At 32.9% G+C, this 20,000-nt stretch overlaps 1 protein-coding gene across 20 annotated transcripts in view; it reads left to right on the forward strand.

Moving 5' to 3' along the window:
- Positions 1-20,000, forward strand: part of LOC123517066 (voltage-dependent T-type calcium channel subunit alpha-1I-like) — a 467,781-nt gene that overhangs the window by 424,771 nt on the left and 23,010 nt on the right. For all 20 annotated transcript variants that reach the window (XM_045276903.1, XM_045276900.1, XM_045276894.1 and 17 more), the window contains 4 exons: positions 3,062-3,192; positions 13,317-13,466; positions 13,573-13,694; positions 17,135-17,305. In XM_045276903.1, the coding sequence (XP_045132838.1) occupies positions 3,062-3,192; positions 13,317-13,466; positions 13,573-13,694; positions 17,135-17,305 (574 nt within the window). The remainder of the gene's footprint in view (positions 1-3,061; positions 3,193-13,316; positions 13,467-13,572; positions 13,695-17,134; positions 17,306-20,000) is intronic.

Here is a 20,000-nt window from a genome sequence, read left to right on the forward strand (position 1 = left end):
AAGTTTGTGTTAGGCTCATAGATGGAGGAATTGAGCTTTTGAGACACCAAACAACACTGAGGTTGCTCTGCCTTAATCAGAAATTTTAGAAAAATCTGAAGTTTGGCATTTTAGGCTTCTTTATTTAAAGAGTGGTATCATTAGTGAATTAATAGATAGAACAGTGAGTGAGTTACATTTAGAAGGCTATTGGTGACTAATAGAGAGTGGATGGCAGGACAGAACCCTAAGAAACACCATTCTTGATAAACCTAAAAGTTACAATAGAATTGTTATAAAGAAAACTAGTGATGAAGACAGAGAGGATAGAAACTATAGGTTAGTTTAGATATTAAAGCTTTAGACAACACTTTATCCAGTACTTTTCATGTATGTAAAATAACAGTGACCACAATGGAATCCATATTGTCAATCAGATACAAAGCTATAAAGTGATATATTAGAAAATTGATCAGTGGCCACCCATGAATGTAGGTAAACTTCAATAGAAAATAAAGGTAGATGTTGAGAGGAACCCACATTGGTCCATAAGACTTCTTGGGTGAAGCCATTAAGGATATGGAAACATCAAGGAAGAATTTTAATAGGACAAAATAGCAAGAGGGTAGAAGAGAGTGAGGAATGAATCCTTAATCATCCAGAGTTTAATTATTAGCAAATAAATTAATGAAATATACCACATTGACATATAGAAACAGGAGGGAACTCAGTAGATATTTATCCATTATTATTAATGCTTGAGAGAGTAACAAATGATGTACATTAGAAGAAATATACAGAATGGTCTGATTTTCTATTTTTCTTTACTCAAGTCACAGGAGCTTATATTGAATTGCTCTTATTCAACACTGTTTTACTTGAATTGATGTTTTTAATAGAAATGACATAATTGTTCTGCTTTTGACACCTGTGAATTATTTATATCCATTGTTTTCTATGGAAACAATGGGAACATAATCTACTTATTCAGCAATATGTGGGCTATTTATGGAAAAGGAAAGGCAGCAAGCCTTCATTGAAATAAGGTTCTCACTATCATCTGATTTCCAATATTAGCATGAAAATCTATTAATCATTCAAGGCCAAATAATGGTCAATAAATATATCTTTTCCGGGAAATTACTGAACATTTTCAAAGCAATATTCTGGGAACTAACATAATTCTTTTGATGATTAATATTTATGTGGTCATCTATCATTGATACTTCTATTCATTCTTTTTGTTGTATTCTTCAAGCACATTATTAATAATTTGTAGATATTGAATTTCTAGCCCTTTTATCCCTACATGTAGTGTAGCATTTTGTACCTTTAACAGAACATTTTTAAGGAAATGGTTAAAATAAATCCTTTTCATTTGTTGTAAAATTCCTCATGTGTCACATCTCTTGTTCTAAACATTCATGTTCCATTTGAAATATTGCATACTTGCAAATGTGAAAAGAATGTTATGAATATTTATTTCTAAAAACTTGTTTTTGAAAAGAATAAATATTTAATTTTGAATCTCAGATATTAAATGGAAACATTTCATAGACATATATTATAAAAGGATTTTTTTTTGTTCAGCTGACTTAGACTTAAACTTAGGTAATATAGTACTGTAGTACAGCAGTGCAGCCTGCTGTTATACAAAAACTTTTAAACACAATTGATATTGTAGATTCAAGTCAGACATTTTTTGTTTTTCTGATTATGCTGCATGTAAATCATAGATCAGTCTATATCAGATTTGCTAAATATATGGGCTTTTCACTAATTTTGATAATTTAAAAAGAGGAATCTATGCAAGTATGAGTTTGGAAGAATATTAATGGGCACAATAGGGTATGTTTTTTTTTTTTTTTTTTTTTTTTTTTTTTTTTTAAAGAAAGAGGGTCTCTGGCCCTGGATTACAGAGAGAGATAGAGAGAGAGAATGTCATTGAAAGTGCCACCTAAATAGTACAGGTAGAACCAGCAGTTTGTATTGCTATGAGGGATTAGATAAATAGAGTGCAGTGTGGATTTGTGAATTAGTATTAGCACAAAAGGTAATAGAAATATTGGAGATTAGGATTGTTGAGAATATTCATAACAGTTCCACATAAGTTAGTGTTGTGTGTAAAATAAAAAATCAAGTATTGTGTGTAAAAAAAAAAAATCATAAACCTGCATGCATCATCAGATATTATGTCATGGTCCCTTTGTAAATGAGTCAAATGACTAGAGATTGAAACAGATTGAAGCGTCCGCTAAAGGTTGCTTCAGATTATCACCAGACAGATAAATAGTTATATTTCTTTACAATTGTTTAGAAAAATAGACATCTCCCTCTTCCTAATCATGATGTAATTTTGAGGCAACAGCCTGTGAATGACCAACTTGCCTCCCAAGGCCATCTCAGATAGCTAGGCAATCATTGCCTTCTGCTGACCCTTCTTCCTGCTCTCCTAAATTTCCTGGATATTTTGTGAAAGAAATCTCAAACCTTAGTAAGGCAACTGTCGGCCAAGATTTCAAAGTGCTCCCTGCTTCAACCAGTCTTTTCTCAATTTTTGTTAGTGTCACTTGTCTCAGTTTTGAAAGGAATATGACATATTTTCTATGCATGAACACCTTTTATTATTAAGTTCTAGCATTGCTTTAGGAATGCTATTTCTTTAGTAGTTGCTAAGTAGGTCTAGGAAGAGTTCAGTCTTTTTAAGTGAATTTGACTATTCTTAGTATCTTACATCTTAGTACATATAGTTGCTTATAGTTTGATAAGTTTTTCTTTTCATTTGCTTTACATTTCATATATGAACATTTTTTTTTCAAATATGTCCAGTATTTCTGTTACCTGATAACTTTGAATAATTGTTTGTAAAAGGTTAGATTAGATTAACATTATATAGCAATGGATTTTGCATACCTCTCTATATTTGGTTCTGCTTATAAGCCATTTGTAAACTCTGAATTTAATTGCTATTAGTACTTCATATTTTCTTCTTTTTCTGCTGTCCTTTATAGTAAGACATTCCATCTCAATAATCATTTGGTGATTGTGGCCTAACACCAGTTTTCCCCATGGTGTGGCTCAGGTGGAACCAGCTGGATGTGTTCATTGTGATCCTATCAGTCGTGGGCATCGTGCTGGAGGAGATGAAGAGTGATCTGATCCCAATCAACCCCACCATTATCCGGGTGATGCGTGTCCTTAGAATTGCACGTGGTGAGCAGTCCTGATACTGTCTGTTGTTCTTATTACTTGAATAAGCTCGTATTAACAAGAAGCATTAGTCAAAATAATAATTAAAATTATAAAGCTCTACAGGTTTAAGGTATAGTTTTATATATATATATATATATATATATATATATATATATATATATATATATATATATATATATATATATATATATATATATATATATATATATATATATATATATATATATATATATATATATATATATATATATATATATATATATATATATATATATATATATATATATATATATATATATATATATATATATATATATATATATATATATATATATATATATATATATATATATATATATATATATATATATATATATATATATATATATATATATATATATATATATATATATGTGTGTGTGTGTGTGTGTGTGTGTATGTATATATATATATATATATATATATATATATATATATATATATATATATAGTATATATATATATATATATACAGTAGAATCTTGAATCTCGATCAATCTCATCTCAATATTTCTCATCTCGATTGCACCATCAAAAACCCACAATTCACATATCTCGATCAAATTACACGAATCTCGATCGCTATTTTTCATTTTATTGTTGTTGTTGTTAAGGGCTGCGACGATCTATTACAATCCTATGAGCCCTGGAGGGAAGCCTGTGGTGTTCTCACAAGCATTGCAGTTGGTTAGTCTTGTTGAGGAAGGCACAGGTGAGGCGAAGCACTGCTGATTGCCGTGACGAGTCGATGCCTACCGCCCCAAGCAGGGTGGGCAAGTCAAATGTGGTTACTCCCAGGGCACGGAGTTCTTGCAGCACCACACGATGTGAGTGGAAGCGTGGACACTCCAGCATGAAGTGGTTCATAGTTTCAGGGATGCTGATGCACCAAGGGCAGTACGGGTCTGGGGCAAGGCTCATGGGGTGGAGGTGAGCGGTGAGTCGTGTGTGGCCGAGGTGGAGACGCGTGAGGGCGACGTCCAGCTTGCGGGACATTTTTCTAACCCATGGTTGCGGGGAAGAATCACTGCAGTACTGGCCCACTGAGGTGGTTTGTAAGACAGGGGTGAGGGATTCATTCCATATGGACTGACAGGTGTGGGCAATGAAGCGTTTGGAGGTGGAGAGTGGCAGGGTGAGCGGGGTAATGTTATGGTCCGTCAGGGCCATCTTGGCAGCAGCATCGACAACCTCGTTGCCTCATATGCCTGGATGGGAGGGCACCCACTGGAATGTTATGTCTTACATTTTTCATTTTATTGTATCAAAACAAACATGACGCATGGCGATGCGATTGTTTCGATTGCTCTCTCACCTAGCGGCAACTTGTGGAGTGTAGTGTGTACCAGTCACACGCGGCCTCCCCCATACATTCAAACCCTGGGCATTAAAAAGCAAGAAGGATGAAAAAATCAGTGACATTGGCAAAAAAAAAAAATTATTCACAGATTCAACGTTAACGTAGTTAATATAGGTTAGTTGCCAAAGCTTTGGTCCTAATTACATTTTTCTCTATAAGAAGTTAACTTTGCATCTCGATATTTCGAATCTCGATCAGTATTTTTGGTCCCAATTATGATCAAGATTTGAGATTCTACTGTATATATATATATATATATATATATATATATATATATATATATATATATATATATATATATATATATATATATATATATATATATATATATATATATATATATATATATATATATATATATATATATATATATATATATATATATATATATATATATATATATATATATATATATATATATATATATATATATATATATATATATATATATATATATATATATATATATATATATATATATATATATATATATATATATATATATATATATATATATATATATATATATATATATATATATATATATATATATATATATATATATATATATATATATATATATATATATATATATATATATATATATATATATATATATATATATATATATATATATATATATATATATATACATACAGTAAGGTCTCGGTTTACGTCAGACTTACGTTCCTGAAACATGACGTAAGTTGATTTTTTACGTAACTCGAGTTTCCGTACATTTCAAAGCATATTATCGAATTTTCAACCAATCATTGTTTATGGTCATTCAGGTAAGTAAAAGGTTATATTGTTATAATAATTTACAACTATGTAGGAATAAGAAACACAAGCTTGTTTTTGTTGTTGATTAGGGCCGCGAACGCGGACTGCAGGTTGCCGAGAGGGGTGGACGCCTGAGGCCGCCAGGAGGGTGGGCAGATCGAGGGCGGACAGCTGGGAGCGTAGTGCAGTGCGGTGGGAGTAGAAGCGTGGACAGCAGAGCAGGAAATGCAATAGGAAAGGGCAGTAGGGATCAGCAGACAGGCGCAGACAGTGCAAGTGAGCTGCGAGTGTCGTTATTGTTGTGATGGTGGGTGCGCGAGCCCTCAAGGTCGTCAACCTCCCTGTTGTCATGGTAACGGGCTTTTCTTAGCATCACTGCTGTCATTAAGGAGTTTACTCTTTGGTGCCATTGAGCAAGATACTAAGAACTTGAGTCAGTAAACGCTGAAGTAGGATAACACTCTTGCCAGGGGCGACAGTGTGGTGGAACTGAGGCAGGGTGTTATTGTATTCAAGCGTGAGGCTGGCCGTGTGGCGGGTAACCACTAGTGACGCCAGCGCCAACAATAACAATAAATCCCGCACTATACGATTTATAAATTTTCAATTATTTTAATCTTAAGTTGCCTTATAGTGGACTGACGTAACTACGAGTTTGACGTAACTCAAGACCGACATAACCCGGAACCTTACTGTATATATTCTATATATATATATATATATATATATATATATATATATATATATATATATATATAGAGAGAGAGAGAGAGAGAGAGAGAGAGAGAGAGAGAGAATATATATATATATATATATATATATATATATATATATATATATATATATATATATACAGTAATACTCTGCTTAACGAACATATATATATATATATACAGTAATACTCTGCTTAACGAACAGGATAGGGGGTGTCAAAGCTGTTCGTAGAGCGAAAATTCGTTAAGCAGACGTAATTTTCCCATAGGAAATAATGGAAATAGGGGGATGTGTTCTGGACTGGTCCCCAACATACCATATGGGTTAAAAAAAAATATTATATACGTTTGGCAGCATTTTGGGCCACCGGTGTACCACTACTTTTATGATGTCATATGAGTCATTGGAAGTTAGAGGAGCTACGTATGAATTCTCTCACATTCTCGCATTTATGTTCACAAAACAACATTTCTATTAGCTTTTTACAAACCTTGCCCCCAAGAAAGGATTGTTTTGTAATGCATAAAGTGAAATCTTAATGGAATACCAAAGAATAAAGCAGAGATAAGATGAGCCACAGACGAAGCGGAGACTCGCGGCGACTCGGCCGCTTCTTCTTCTTCTTGTGACCCTTTTAGCCTGCGTGTTGTCCTTCCCCATGATATTTGTTTCCACTCCTCTATTGCCTGCTATAATGGATATCACATCTTAGTATTCATATATGCTCATGCCACGAGGATAACCTTGACTCCGTGGCAGTGAGTGAGAGTGAATTATTAATGAAATACCACAGTATTTCATTAATAATTCACTATCACTCACTGCCACGGAGTTGAGGTTATCTTCATGGCATGAGCATATATGAATACTAAGATGTGATATCCATTATAGCAGGCAATAGAGGAGTGGAAACAAATATCATGGGGAAAGACAACACGCAGGCTAAAAGGGTCACAAGAAGAAGAAGAAGCGGCCGAGTCGCCGCAAGTCTCCCGCTTCATCTGTGGCTCATCTCATCTCTGCTTTGTTTTGTTGGTATTCCATGTAAGATTTCACTTTATGTATTACAAAACAATCCTTTCTTGGGGTTTGTAAAAACCTAATAGAAATGTTGTTTTGTGAACATAAATGCATATATAAGACAGTAACACAACCTGGAGAGGTGGTGTTCCCAGCAACCTCAGAGCAACTTGATAGCAACTTTGTCACCGTCCCTTCTAGCTTTCATGGATGCCATTTCGCTACAAGAGGCTGCTCTGACATTGTTAAAGAATCTTGGATCCAGCTTCAGGAGCGCTAGAGACAGAGGCGGAGAGCCAGCCAATCACAGCGAAGCTACCGCGTTTGGTCCCTCATCCAGCAAATTCAAACCCAGAAAATTTGCTAAAACGGATGTGGTTGTACGTTATCACGGACTTTTGGTCAAACTTTATATAGTACCTTAAACCGAAATTCATTAAACGAACGTTAGTTAAGCAGAGTATTACTGTGTGTATATATATATATATATATATATATATATATATATATATATATATATATATATATATATATATATATATATATATATATATATATATATATATATATATATATATATATATATATATATATATATATATATATATATATATATATATATATATATATATATATATATATATATATATATATATATATATATATATATATATATATATATATATATATATATATATATATATATATATATATATATATATATATATATATATATATATATATATATATATATATATATATATATATATATATATATATATATATATATATATATATATATATATATATATATATATATATATATATATATATATATATATATATATATATATATATATATATATATATATATATATATATATATATATATATATATATATATATATATATATATATATATATATATATATATATGTGTGTGTGTGTGTGTGTGTGTGTGTGTGTGTATATATATATATATATATATATATATATATATATATATATATATATATATATATATATATATATATATATATATATATAGTAGAATCTTGAATCTCGATCAATCTCATCTCAATATTTCTCATCTCGATTGCACCATCAAAAACCCACAATTCACATATCTCGATCAAATTACACGAATCTCGATCGCTATTTTTCATTTTATTGTTGTTGTTGTTAAGGGCTGCGACGATCTATTACAATCCTATGAGCCCTGGAGGAAGCCTGTGGTGTTCTCACAAGCATTGCAGTTGGTTAGTCTTGTTGAGGAAGGCACAGGTGAGGCAAGCACTGCTGATTGCCGTGACGAGTCGATGCCTACCGCCCCAAGCAGGGTGGGCAAGTCAAATGTGGTTACTCCCAGGGCACGGAGTTCTTGCAGCACCACACGATGTGAGTGGAAGCGTGGACACTCCAGCATGAAGTGGTTCATAGTTTCAGGGATGCTGATGCACAAAGGGCAGTACGGGTCTGGGGCAAGGCTCATGCGGTGGAGATGAGCTGTGAGTCGTGTGTGGCTGAGGTGGAGACACGTGAGGGCGACGTCCAGCTTGCGGGATGTTTTTCTAACCCATGGTTGCGGGGAAGAATCACTGCAGTACTGGCCCATTGAGGTGGTTTGTAAGACAGGGGTGAGGGATTCATTCCATATGGACTGACAGGTGTGGGCGATGAGGCGTTTGGAGGTGGAGAGTGGCAGGGTGAGCGGGGTAATGTTATGGTCCGTCAGGGCCATCTTGGCAGCAGCATCGACAACCTCGTTGCCTCATATGCCTGGATGGGAGGGCACCCACTGGAATGTTATGTCTTACATTTTTCATTTTATTGTATCAAAACAAACATGATGCATGGCGATGCGATTGTTTCGATTGCTCTCACCTAGCGGCAACTTGTGGAGTGTAGTGTACCAGTCACCGCGGCCTCCCCAGACATTCAAACCCTGGGCATTAAAAAGCAAGAAGGATGAAAAATCAGTGACATTGGCAAAAAAAAAATTATTCACAGATTCAACGTTAACGTAGTTAATATAGGTTAGTTGCCAAAGCTTTGGTCCTAATTACATTTTCTCTATAAGAAGTTAACTTCGCATCTCGATATTTCGAATCTCGATCAGTATTTTTGGTCCCAATTATGATCAAGATTTGAGATTCTACTGTATATATATATATATATATATATATATATATATATATATATATATATATATATATATATATATATATATATATATATATATATATATATATATAGAATATATATATATGTATATATATATATATATATATATATATATATATATATATATATATATATATATATATATATATATATATATATATATATATATATATATATATATATATATATATATATATATATATATATATATATATATATATATATATATATATATATATATATATATATATATATATATATATATATATATATATATATATATATATATATATATATATATATATATATATATATATATATATATATATATATATATATATATATATATATATATATATATATATATATATATATATATATATATATATATATATATATATATATATATATATATATATATATATATATACATATACATACAGTAAGGTCTCGGTTTACGTCAGAATTACGTTCCTGAAACATGACGTAAGTTGATTTTGTACGTAACTCGAGTTTCCGTACATTTCAAAGCATATTATCGAATTTTCAACCAATCATTGTTTATGGTCATTCAGGTAAGTAAAAGGTTATATTGTTATAATAATTACAACTATGTAGGAATAAGAAACACAAGCTTGTTTTTGTTGTTGATTAGGGCCGCGAACGCGGACTGCAGGTTGCCGAGAGGGGTGGACGCCTGAGGCCGCCAGGAGGGTGGGCAGATCGAGGCGGACAGCTGGGAGCGTGGTGCAGTGCGGTGGGAGTAGAAGCGTGGACAGCAGAGCAGGAAATGCAATAGGAAAGGGCAGTAGGGATCAGCAGACAGGCGCAGACAGTACAAGTGAGCTGCGAGTGTCGTTATTGTTGTGATGGTGGGTGCGCGAGCCCTCAAGGTCGTCAACCTCCCTGTTGTCATGGTAACGGGCTTTTCTTAGCATCACTGCTGTCATTAAGGAGTTTACTCTTTGGTGCCATTGAGCAAGATACTAAGAACTTGAGTCAGTAAACGCTGAAGTAGGATAACACTCTTGCCAGGGGCGACAGTGTGGTGGAACTGAGGCAGGGTGTTATTGTATTCAAGCGTGAGGCGGGCCGTGTGGCGGGTAACCACTAGTGACGCCTAGCGGCCAACAATAACAATAAATCCCGCACTATACGATTTATAAATTTTCAATTATTTTAATCTTAAGTTGCCTTATAGTGGACTGACGTAACTACGAGTTTGACGTAACTCAAGACCGACATAACCCGGAACCTTACTGTATATATTCTATATATATATATATATATATATATATATATATATATATATATATATATATATATATATATATATATATATATATATATATAGAGAGAGAGAGAGAGAGAGAGAGAGAGAGAGATATATATATATATATATATATATATATATATATATATATATATATATATATATATATATATATACAGTAATACTCTGCTTAACGAACATATATATATATATATATATATATATATATATATATATATATATATATATATATATATATAGTAATACTCTGCTTAACGAACAGGATAGGGGGTGTCAAAGCTGTTCGTAGAGCGAAAATTCGTTAAGCGGACGTAATTTTCCCATAGGAAATAATGGAAATAGGGGGATGTGTTCTGGACTGGTCCCCAACATACCATATGGGTTAAAAAAAAATATTATATACGTTTGGCAGCATTTTGGGCCACCGGTGTACCACTACTTTTATGATGTCATATGAGTCTTTGGAAGTTAGAGGAGCTACGTATGAATTCTCTCACATTCTCGCATTTATGTTCACAAAACAACATTTCTATTAGCTTTTTACAAACCTTGCCCCCAAGAAAGGATTGTTTTGTAATGCATAAAGTGAAATCTTAATGGAATACCAAAGAATAAAGCAGAGATAAGATGAGCCACAGACGAAGCGGGAGACTCGCGGCGACTCGGCCGCTTCTTCTTCTTGTGACCCTTTTAGCCTGCGTGTTGTCCTTCCCCATGATATTTGTTTCCACTCCTCTATTGCCTGCTATAATGGATATCACATCTTAGTATTCATATATGCTCATGCCATGAAGATAACCTCAACTCCGTGGCAGTGAGTGATAGTGAATTATTAATGAAATACCACAGTATTTCATTAGTAATTCACTATCACTCACTGCCACGAGGATAACCTCAACTCCGTGGCAGTGAGTGATAGTGAATTATTAATGAAATACTACGGTATTTCATTTGTAATTCACTATCACTCACTGCCACGGAGTCAAGGTTATCCTCGTGGCATGAGCATATATGAATACTAAGATGTGATATCCATTATAGCAGGCAATAGAGGAGTGGAAACAAATATCATGGGGAAAGACGACACGCAGGCTAAAAGGGTCACAAGAAGAAGAAGAAGCGGCCGAGTCGCCGCAAGTCTCCCGCTTCATCTGTGGCTCATCTCATCTCTACTTTGTTTTGTTGGTATTTCACTTTATGTATTACAAAACAATCCTTTCTTGGGGTTTGTAAAAACCTAATAGAAATGTTGTTTTGTGAACATAAATGCATATATAAGACAGTAACACCACCTGGAGAGGTGGTGTTCCCAGCAACCTCAGAGCAACTTGATAGCAACTTTGTCACCGTCCCTTCTAGCTTTCATGGATGCCATTTCGCTACAAGAGGCTGCTCTGACATTGTTAAAGAATCTTGGATCCAGCTTCAGGAGCGCTAGAGACAGAGGCGGAGACCCAGCCAATCACAGCGAAGCTACCGCGTTTGGTCCCTCATCCAGTAAATTCAAACCCAGAAAATTTGCTAAAACGGATGTGGTTGTACGTTATGCGGACTTTTTGGTCAAACTTTATATAGTACCTTAAACCGGAAATTCATTAAACGAACGTTCGTTAAGCAGAGTATTACTGTGTGTATATATATATATATATATATATATATATATATATATATATATATATATATATATATATATATATATATATATATATATATATATATATATATATATATATATATATATATATATATATATATATATATATATATATATATATATATATATATATATATATATATATATATATATATATATATATATATATATATATATATATATATATATTTATATATATATATATATATATATATATATATATATATATATATATATATATATATATATATATATATATATATATATATATATATATATATATATATATATATATATATATATATATATATATATATATATATATATATATATATATATACTCTACAAATTTCACAGATATTCAGGTTTATACTATATATATATATATATATATATATATATATATATATATATATATATATATATATATATATATATATATATATATATATATATATATATATATATATATATATATATATATATATATATATATATATATATATATATATATATATATATATATATATATATATATATATATATATATATATATATATATATATATATATATATATATATATATATATATATATATATATATATATATATATATATATATATATATATATATATATATATATATATATATATATATATATATATATATATATATATATATATATATATATATATATATATATATATATATATATATATATATATATATATATATATATATATATATATATATATATATATATATATATATATATATATATATATATATATATATATATATATATATATATATATATATATATATATATTACTCTACAAATTTCACAGAATTCAGGTTTTGCACTAAGTCTTAAATTCTTACCATCTTAATTTTTGCTCATTATCTCTACAAGTTTTGCACTTTTGTTGACTATGGCTCATGCATTGTCAACAATGACATCACATATAGTAGAAATAAATATATGCATGCTATGTATTGTGAACATATTTCCATGTGCAATTTACAAAACTAATGTACTCCTGCTACTTCATATTTACTTTTCATGTCTCAACAGTGTTGAAACTGCTGAAGATGGCCAAGGGCATCCGTGCTTTGCTGGATACAGTTATGCAAGCACTTCCACAAGTGGGCAACCTTGGACTTTTGTTTTTCTTACTATTTTTCATCTTTGCTGCTCTTGGAGTGGAACTATTTGGTAGACTTGGTAAGGAGATATGGTTCACAATTTAAAAAGTCACACTATCCATATTGTGTAATTGCAGTTTATATGGATAAGGAAAGTTGTTATTGTGGTTTGTCTCTTTTTCCAGAATGTGATGAGGAGTATCCTTGCCAAGGACTTGGTGAACACGCACACTTCAAAAATTTTGGAATGGCCTTTCTCACTTTATTCCGTGTAGCAACAGGTGACAACTGGAATGGTATCATGAAGGTACACTGTTGTCTTATTGCCCTGATGATGCTGACTATAAGTTATTTTTTAGAAATTCACTTAGTACTAGCATTTCCAAGGCTTAATCAGGAATGCCTTGAGAAATGTTTTAGGTAAAGAATCATCATCTCTCTTGGGTATTCAGAATGTGTGTGTATGTGCTTGTGTGGATTTTGTGCTGTGCCATTTACATACAATAGAGATAAGTAAAAAAAGACAAGCCAAAGTCCATTATGACATCAAGAGAGCGAGAGAGGCTGAGCATGTCACACATAGCCTAGCACCCTGCCTGGTTACTATCAAAATTTCCCATGCCAAAAAGTTCTTTCCATAATTAATTTCACCCAGTTCCCATTGTTCCCTTGCTCTGAGAGCTATACACTTGTTAGTCTAAGAGTTGATTTAAGTTACTGCAATGTCAAAATCAATGCAAACCTGTTAACCTGCCCTTGTACAAGTCAGCATGGGAAGGCAAGCAGGCACGCAGGATTTATTGCTTCCCTGTTCCCCTCCTCACCTGTTTCCCTTTTTGTGCCTCTGAGGGTGCATAGGGCTCAGTTGGGGAGCATTTGGGATAGCAGGGCTTTGCTTAGTTCCTAACAGACTTGAGTATGGGGAAGACTTGTGTAACTGCAGTCAGAAGGGCAAATTACTGTAGATATATAGGCAGTACAGTATATTGCTTTGCTCTGGTGGTAACACCCAGCCAGTACAAGGGAAATTTGACCCATTGGCAATGTTGTTAAAGGCTAGAACTCCCAAACGGAGCAAGCTAGGGGTTTACTTGGTATTTGTTGACAGAAGGAGAGAGCAGTGATTCCCCATCATCTTATATTGTGGGCTGCACGAGCTTCTACTTGTATTGTGCATCTTGTAAGCATTAAATGCCAGTGCCTCCACAGCTGTGTATAGACAGTGGGGTCCAGAGGGCAATATATATTCAGATTTGTATAGCAGCCTGTACTTCCTCCCTGGATCTTACCATGTAAGGGGGTTTGATTTATCATCTGGGAGGCTGTACATAACATTACCTAGCTAAGGGCTGTAATGTCTTACGATCATGGGTGTTTTGTTTTATCATCTCATGGGATATTACAATCCTCATCATTGTGTGTTGTGTATTATAGCTGTCTCCTATCAAAGGCCTACTGTATTAAAAACATGTAACAAAAAACTTGGGTACATTTTAGGGGTCCAAAACAAATTAGTAGCATTTCAGTTAATTTAAATGGGGAAAATTATTTGAGATACAATCAGGTTGAGCTACAAGCTATGTCACAAAATTTATTAAATTATCACATTAAGGTACCATTGTATTGTGTGGGGAAAAAAAAAAAATTACTAAGTACAGTCATTGCAAAAAAATTTAGGATAATTATTTCTCTAAATAGGCTCGCAGTACACATCCATCAGTCACTTCCATAGCTGGGTTTGAACACCCCAACGTGGAGGGAAGGGAGGAGGAAGGTGGAGGGATTAGAACCAGCCTCGCACTACCTACCCTCAACTCTCTCTCTCTCTCTCTCTCTCTCTCTCTCTCTCTCTCTCTCTCTCTCTCTCTCTCTCTCTCTCTCTCTCTCTCTCTCTCTCTCTCTCTCTCTCTCATTATTGTGTGTGTGCTTGTTTGTTTGTTTGTTTCTGTGCGTGTTTTTGGTTTATTTATTTATTTATTTTTTATTTATTTTATTTATTTATTTATTTATTTTATTTTTTTATTATTATTTTTTTTTTTTTTTTTTGTATTGCTCTCATTGACAGTCATTCTATCCAACCATCCATCAAGGAACAAGAGGACCCATTAAAGTATTTCCTGGTATCACTGACGAGTGTGGTAGTAAAAATTTGAGAGAGAATAATCAAGAACAGGTGGTTGAAATTCTTGGAAGAGGACAGAGTGATAACAGAGAAACAATTTGGGTTCCTGGAAGGTAGATCCTGTGCAACTAATTTGTTTAGATTTTACTTAAGAGTAGTGGATATAGTGAATTAGAGAGATGGATAGGCTGATTGCATATACTTCGATCTTAAAAAAGCTTTTGATAAAGTACCATACAAAAGGTTGATATGGAAATTGAAAAGTATAGAAGGACTGGGAGGATCATTATTAAGGTGGATGACTAACTTTTTGATGGGTAGAGAAATGAAGATAGTTGTCAGAGGTGAAAAGTCAAAATGGAAAGAAGTAATAAGTAGAGTCCCACAAGGTTCATTACTAGCACCAATCATGTTTGTTGTTTATATTAACAACATGCCAGAAGGAGTAACTAGCTACATAAGTCTCTGCTGCTTATGCAAGGATCATGAGCAGAGTCTCAAATCAGGACTAAAGCACTAAATCAAGACTTATGGAAAATGCATGAATGGTTAATAAAATGGAACATAGAATCTAATGCTAAGAAATATAGTGTGATGGAGTTTGGAAGGAGTGCTAGAACAAAAGGCAGTTATCACCTCCAAAATGAAGAAACTGATAAAAGGAGAGAAGACAAGGACCTGGGAGTAACCATTTCTAGCAGCATATCATTTGAAAAGCATATTAACAAGATCACAGGAGAAACTTATAATCTACTTAGATATATCAGAGCAGCATTTACATACATTGATGAAGATATGATATAAAAGTTGATAACAACAATGATACATCTGCTTTTGGAGTATGCAGCATTGGTGTGGTCACCAAATCTTAAAAACAACATCAGGAAGCTGGAAAGAATCCAGAAAGCTGTAACAAAAATCCTTACAAATCTGTGTGAATATAGTTATGAAAAGAGGCTGGAAAAACTGGGACTAACTACACTGGAAGAAAGTAGGGAGAGAAGTGATATGATAGCATTATATAGGATATTGGAAGGGATAGAGAAGCAGGACAGAGATGATCTTGTTAAACTTGATATGAGGAGCACTAGAGGACATGGAAGGAAACTAAAAGTGAGTGATTGCAGAAGAAACATAAAGAAATACAGCTTTCCTCACAGATGTATAGCAACGTGGAACAAACTTGATGATGAAACAATGTGTGAAAAGACCATACATAAATCTAAGCAGAATTTTTATAGAAACAGATCAGGAGGCAGGACAGCACAAGCCTAGCGTGGCTCTTTTCCATTATCTCACAACTAGGTGAGAAAGAGAGGTGTTGATCCCTACTACCTGCATCTCCTCCTTTCCTTCCCCCCCTCGTCACTCTTCTTGTTTCTTTAGAAGGAGAGTGCAGGTAAGGGCAAGGTAGTAGGTCATGGTCATAAATCAATTAGAGCTTGTTTTACTGCAGAGGTCAGCAGACACATGTCCAACTATATTGTGGAAAACGAAGCATAAAAGAAATTGTCAATTCATTTTGGTATAATATGTATAATCCACATTAGTGTAAATTGGGAGGTAAAAGTTTGAGATTTTCATGTTTGTAAAGCATAACTAAAAATCATATGAATCTTTGTCAGGATACCCTACGGGACAAGTGTGACACCCACCCAGACTGTGTGAAGAACTGCTGTCTCTATCCCTTTGTGGCTCCCATCTTCTTTGTCGTGTTTGTGCTGATGGCACAGTTTGTGCTGGTGAATGTTGTGGTAGCAGTACTTATGAAGCACCTGGAGGAGAGCCACAAACTGGTATGTGCACTCTTTCATTGCTGTTTTTGTTTCTTTATATTACTGGAGTTCAGTCCACATCTCTGGGAGGAAGCCAGACAGTGGTTTAAGGGTCTATTTTTCTGAAAAATAATGTTTCTGAGAAAATTCAACATTATTCATAATTTTCATTTTGATTCCAGGCTTCAGTACTAAGCATGCCTTGACTTTCCATAATGCATGGTGATAAAAGTGTTCTGTAGATTTCTTTATTACTTCATGTATACTCATAAATACATCTTTTCACTTAAATACATATTTCCTCAAATAAAAACACCTTTAAATAGCATCTATGTTCTTCAGTATTTAATTTCTTGTTGCCATTCATAGTCCTGGGCACTTATTGTGTTAGTGTTGTACAAATATCTTAGTTTGATTGGATTTACTGCTGTTTGGTTACCATTATTGCATAAATCACTCATAAAAGTAAAGCTTTCTATACTAAGTAGAAAAGATACTTATAAACAGTGTGCATAAATATCACATGATATTCAAAGTTTACTTATTGTTTTAAAATATTTTGATTTATCATATGAATATTTTTATGTTCTAATTCTTAATTGATGTCACCAGCCTAATAAAAGTGAAGCAAAACAGAAGGCGCAACGTAAGCATCATGCAAGGTCTGAAGACTCTTCAGACTTCTCCTCTGATGAGGATGGTCTTAGTGTCAGTAGTGAGATGCACTCCAGCATAGATGATTCTTTCACCTTTGAGCCTGATAGCAATACCGGTGACTTAAGCAGCCACAGAAGTAATCAAGATGCTAGCATCACACTGTGTGAAGAGTTGGATGAAGTGAAAAAGGACCTGCCCAATAACAAACTACAGCACAACACTTACTCAGTGAAGGCAGTTGATATATGCAAAACATAATACAACAAATGAAGAAAAGAACAATAAAAAATTTTTAGTAAAAGACTTCAGAAGTACTTTGGCTCGGAACATGTGCCTTTATGATGATTCATAAGTAAACAAACAAGAAACTTGAATTTTTATGTGATAATGATGACAAGAAAAATAGCACATTTACAAAGAAAAGAAGAGGAAGATGCCAGATTGCATAAGAAATAAAGTATGCAAGAAAAATATAGCAAAAAACATTCAAGGAAAAAATTCAGTAATAATTACTGAAACTATAATGATGATGATGATGATAATAATAATAATAATAATAATAATAATAATGATAATGAAATATATAATATGTAGCACATTAATTAAGTACTGATTAATAGATATTCAAACAATTTCTTTCTATACAATATTGTAGTCGTTGTTCAGCAACATTTAATAGTACTCATTTTGATAGTGCACTTGAAAACATCTTGGTATTTGCAAAAGTCAAAGTACTCTAATTTTGAAGATGATGTTTATGGTAGTAGTGAATTATATTAAAAGGAAATCAAGATAACAAAGATATGTAAAGAAAAAGTAATATAATGTTAATGGTTTCCAAAACCATGGGAATTCAATACAAGATACTCGGCAGTTACCAATATAATAAAAAGTATAAAGAAATTCTTAAGATATATAACTTCACATATTAAAAAAGAAAAAAAAACATTTGACTAGATCCATGACTTCAAAAGTTCTAAATATTGTAAGTTTCAAAACATTGAATACTTCTTGAATATGAAGCATTAGTTTACCATTCTTAAATAGCAAACTTTTTAAGATCAAATTTGATCACGAAAAGTTTCAAGACTTCTTTGAAAAGAACAGGAACATAATTTTCAACATTTCAAGACGGATATTACAAGATTATTACTTTGAACATTTCATGGCATGGATCATATTTCCTGCCTCCAACATTTCCAAGATATTAAGGAATGCAAGAACAGCTGCTGAATCCTTTGGTCATGTGGCTTAAACAGGGAAATTCAGATTATATTTGAAGTATTATGGAGTTGATAATGAAGAGTAAGGACAAGTCTTGCTCCTGACATGTTTCCTGAGAGTGGATTGGACCTTCTGCTGCTACTGTTACTGGTGGTGGTGATGGTGGTGGTGCTGCTGCTGCTCATTGAATGGTGATTACCAAATGAAATGTTGGGAGTGAATAGCATCATCTAGGAATGTGAATTATATAATCAACAGGTTTTGTTTGTCCATGCCATGCCTCAAGTAACATCAGCAATATATATGTTGTGTTATTACATAAATCAACTCACATGACAGACTTAAATTGTTGACTTTGAAATAACTGAGCATGATGTTAGCCCCAGATGAGACAACCAAGGGCTAGCTAACATGGTGTGAGTGTGACTATCCACTCAGCAGCACACTTGCATAGATGTGCAAGTCAGAATGTTATTTGTAAAACCCATCTATTGAACATCTTCCTCACTTCATCTCTGCTCCCTTGATCAACAAAATTGGTATCATGTTGATATGTAAATATTCTTGTACAATAATATTATTTTTTTCATACTTATTCTTTTTGTATATCTCATAATAACCTTATCACATCTTCAAAAGTTAAATCAGTACATAACTCATAACAGATTTGACTTCAAGGATCTTATCTAAGTTTAGATATTGTTTTCTTTTCCAGGAGATTGATAATCTGTTGTTGAGAAGTAAATGTAATTTGTGATCCATAAGGAAAAAACAGGTACTCTTGACCTATAATTAAGATTTCTTGAGATATAATCCCTGGCCAAATGAAGATAAT

The sequence above is a fragment of the Portunus trituberculatus genome, chromosome 41 (assembly GCF_017591435.1).
Source record: "Portunus trituberculatus isolate SZX2019 chromosome 41, ASM1759143v1, whole genome shotgun sequence".
Classification (NCBI taxonomy): domain Eukaryota; kingdom Metazoa; phylum Arthropoda; class Malacostraca; order Decapoda; family Portunidae; genus Portunus; species Portunus trituberculatus.